Source organism: Ipomoea triloba, chromosome 14, assembly GCF_003576645.1.
Source record: "Ipomoea triloba cultivar NCNSP0323 chromosome 14, ASM357664v1".
NCBI lineage: Eukaryota > Viridiplantae > Streptophyta > Magnoliopsida > Solanales > Convolvulaceae > Ipomoea > Ipomoea triloba.
In genome coordinates, this window is record NC_044929.1 from 742,688 (window position 1) to 745,263 (window position 2,576).

Here is a 2,576-nt window from a genome sequence, read left to right on the forward strand (position 1 = left end):
GGGGGGGGGGGGGGGGGGGGGGGGGGGGGGAGGGAGGTAGTAGTATTATTGCTCGGAGCGCTTGGCTCAAAATGGTATGTACAATGCCCGAGATACTGACCCAAAAAGAAATAATACAAGCTATAGCCGGGAATAGGGGGTAGAAATAATAATTGGTGTATGTGTTATAGGTTAGGACTACATGCCACCAAGCTAGCAGTTCTATAATGATCCTAGGGATGATGTCTTAAGGATATGCAAAGTGCCTTATATAGTTTTGAAGACCTTTCGGATGGTTGACAAATGTACAACATCAGCTAGTATTTATTCTTGGTCACACATGTGTCGCCCCCCCCCCCCCCCCCCCCCCCCCCCCNCCCTCCACCGCTACTTTGCTTCAAGCGCACTTCCCATGCATAAGTAAGGCTTTTTTCCCTTTAATACATAAGATAAGTAGTGGCTTTGTGGGTTGGGATGCGTGTTGCCTTGTGGAGGTTGTGAGTATGAATCTTGCTAGGTATAATTCTTTAGCTTAACATTTTATTCATTTCTTTTGCCCCACCATGCTTAGCAATAAAAATGGACACCCCCTTAGGCCAAGATCTGTTCAATAAAATAGGCCATGCGGTCCGATGGCCACATCACTAGTAAAGGACCACAATAAGTAAAACCGAATTAGGTTATTTATAATTGACCAATTCAAACCAATAAGCGGCTAAGGTAATATATAATTTTCATGGAGAGTCAAACATAAAATCTTGTGGTTACCAAGCTAATTATTCGACCAATTAACTTCACTAGGGTTGTCCCGGTTAATAGACACTATACCTTATATTACTGGCTCTTCATATATACTCTCCAATTTTACTAGGGTTGTCCCGGTTAATAGACACTATACCTTATATTATTGGCTCTTTATATATACTCTTCATGCCTACTTACTAGATGATGGATCTAGTAAATACTTTCACTAAAAAATCTCTTTGTTGTTTAAATGCCTAGAGCCTATAATAGGAGATCATTTTATATTTCAATAGATTGATTGCATACTTTATCAATTATTAAATCATGGATTAATATTCATATTGCATTGTGAACCTGATACAAAAATTTTGTATCTTCTTATAGCTACGGTTACAAAATTGGAGAAATGAAAATTCAAACTTAGGAAAGTAACAATTCAAAGATATGATGCCACGAAATCTGGGCCGTTCATTTTATTTTAGTTGTCGTGATCTTTCCTTTTCTTGGAAGAATAACTAGTAGAGTGAAAGTCCAAGAACATTGTTAGAAGGACAGCAACAAAAGCAGTGTTGTAGAACAAAGCCCGTACTCCTGAGCAACCCAACCCGGTAAAATGATAATACAGCATCAAACCCGACATCACGAGACCGAAGACGAATTGGATAATCTGACAGTCGGTGACCAATTTCTTCCACCGTGGCCGGTGACCCAGCGCGCACAGGAAGTAATAGGCGTACATTAGCACGTGAACGGCGGCGTTGGTAACCAACGCCACCGGCAGCATTGACTGCGCCGTCGATAAAATGAGGTAGCCGGCGACCACCACGCCCGCGTGGTGGAACACGTGGAGGAAAGACAGGCGGCGGCGAGAGCGGGACCCACCGAGGAGGATCAAAAGGGTATCTATAAATTCAAGAATCTTGGATAAATAGCAAACGTAGCCCCAAAAAAACACGGGTCCACGTGACAAGGTGGCGGGGTCCACGGGGAAGCAGACCACCCATCTCCAGCTGGGCATTTGGTGGTGGGTGGCGAGGGTGCAGCCCACCGCCATGGCGAGGGAGAGGAGGCAGAGGATCATGCTGTGCACGGCGGCCACGTGGCGGAAGGCGGCCGCGGTGGAGAGGTCCGGCAAGACGGCAAAACGGTGGAGGAAGAGAGTGACGGAGGGGTAGGAGATGAGGGTGACCACCACAAAAAGCGGTGAGGCGCCTAATGTTTGGCCTTGTTTCCATTCGTACTGGCGGATGACCGGGTGGTCCACCAGCCAATAGTGGACAGTGGAAAGAAGTGTCTCCATCACTGCACCAGTTTAGTTCAGTGATTTAGTAAGTTTGAATTTTGATATGCAACTCCGAAGAGGTTAATGTTCTTAAATACTATTCATTTGCATGCTAATCATACTTAATTAATTTGATTATGATTAAATTTTAATCGGAGGTGTTGGCGTGCGGATGAAGTTACGGCTGCCCAAGGCGAGATCTATATAGCGTGCCAATCTGCATGGCTAATATAATAATAATGTCGTATTAAACAAGTTGTCTATGTTGCATGTATTAAATTATATTTTTGAATATGAGAGAGTGTACTATTGTATGTTCATTTAATGCATGCGTTAATGGAAATTAATAATATATGCTCGCATAGTCGCATGTGTCACGCTAACCTAATTATAAATGTAAAGATTGTGTGCACTCCGAGGAAGAACTCATGAGCTTATGTTTTAAATCCGTTTGTGAGTCATCCAACTACATAATGTCTAGTCTCCTTCACAATCAGGGTCATTTATTCGACGATCTCAACGCGAGTGCCAATTACCACCTCGCTTGCAGGATTACGTTTTGGGTCATGAC

General features: G+C 43.6%; 1 protein-coding gene across 1 annotated transcript; it reads right to left on the minus strand.

Annotated features, from left to right (window-relative positions):
• Window positions 1-1,201: 1,201 nt before the first annotated feature.
• On the minus strand, window positions 1,202-2,023 carry LOC116004720 (elongation of fatty acids protein 3-like). The gene has a single exon (XM_031244878.1). The coding sequence runs from the start codon at window positions 2,021-2,023 to the stop codon at window positions 1,202-1,204; it is 822 nt and encodes a 273-aa protein (XP_031100738.1).
• Window positions 2,024-2,576: the final 553 nt, after the last annotated feature.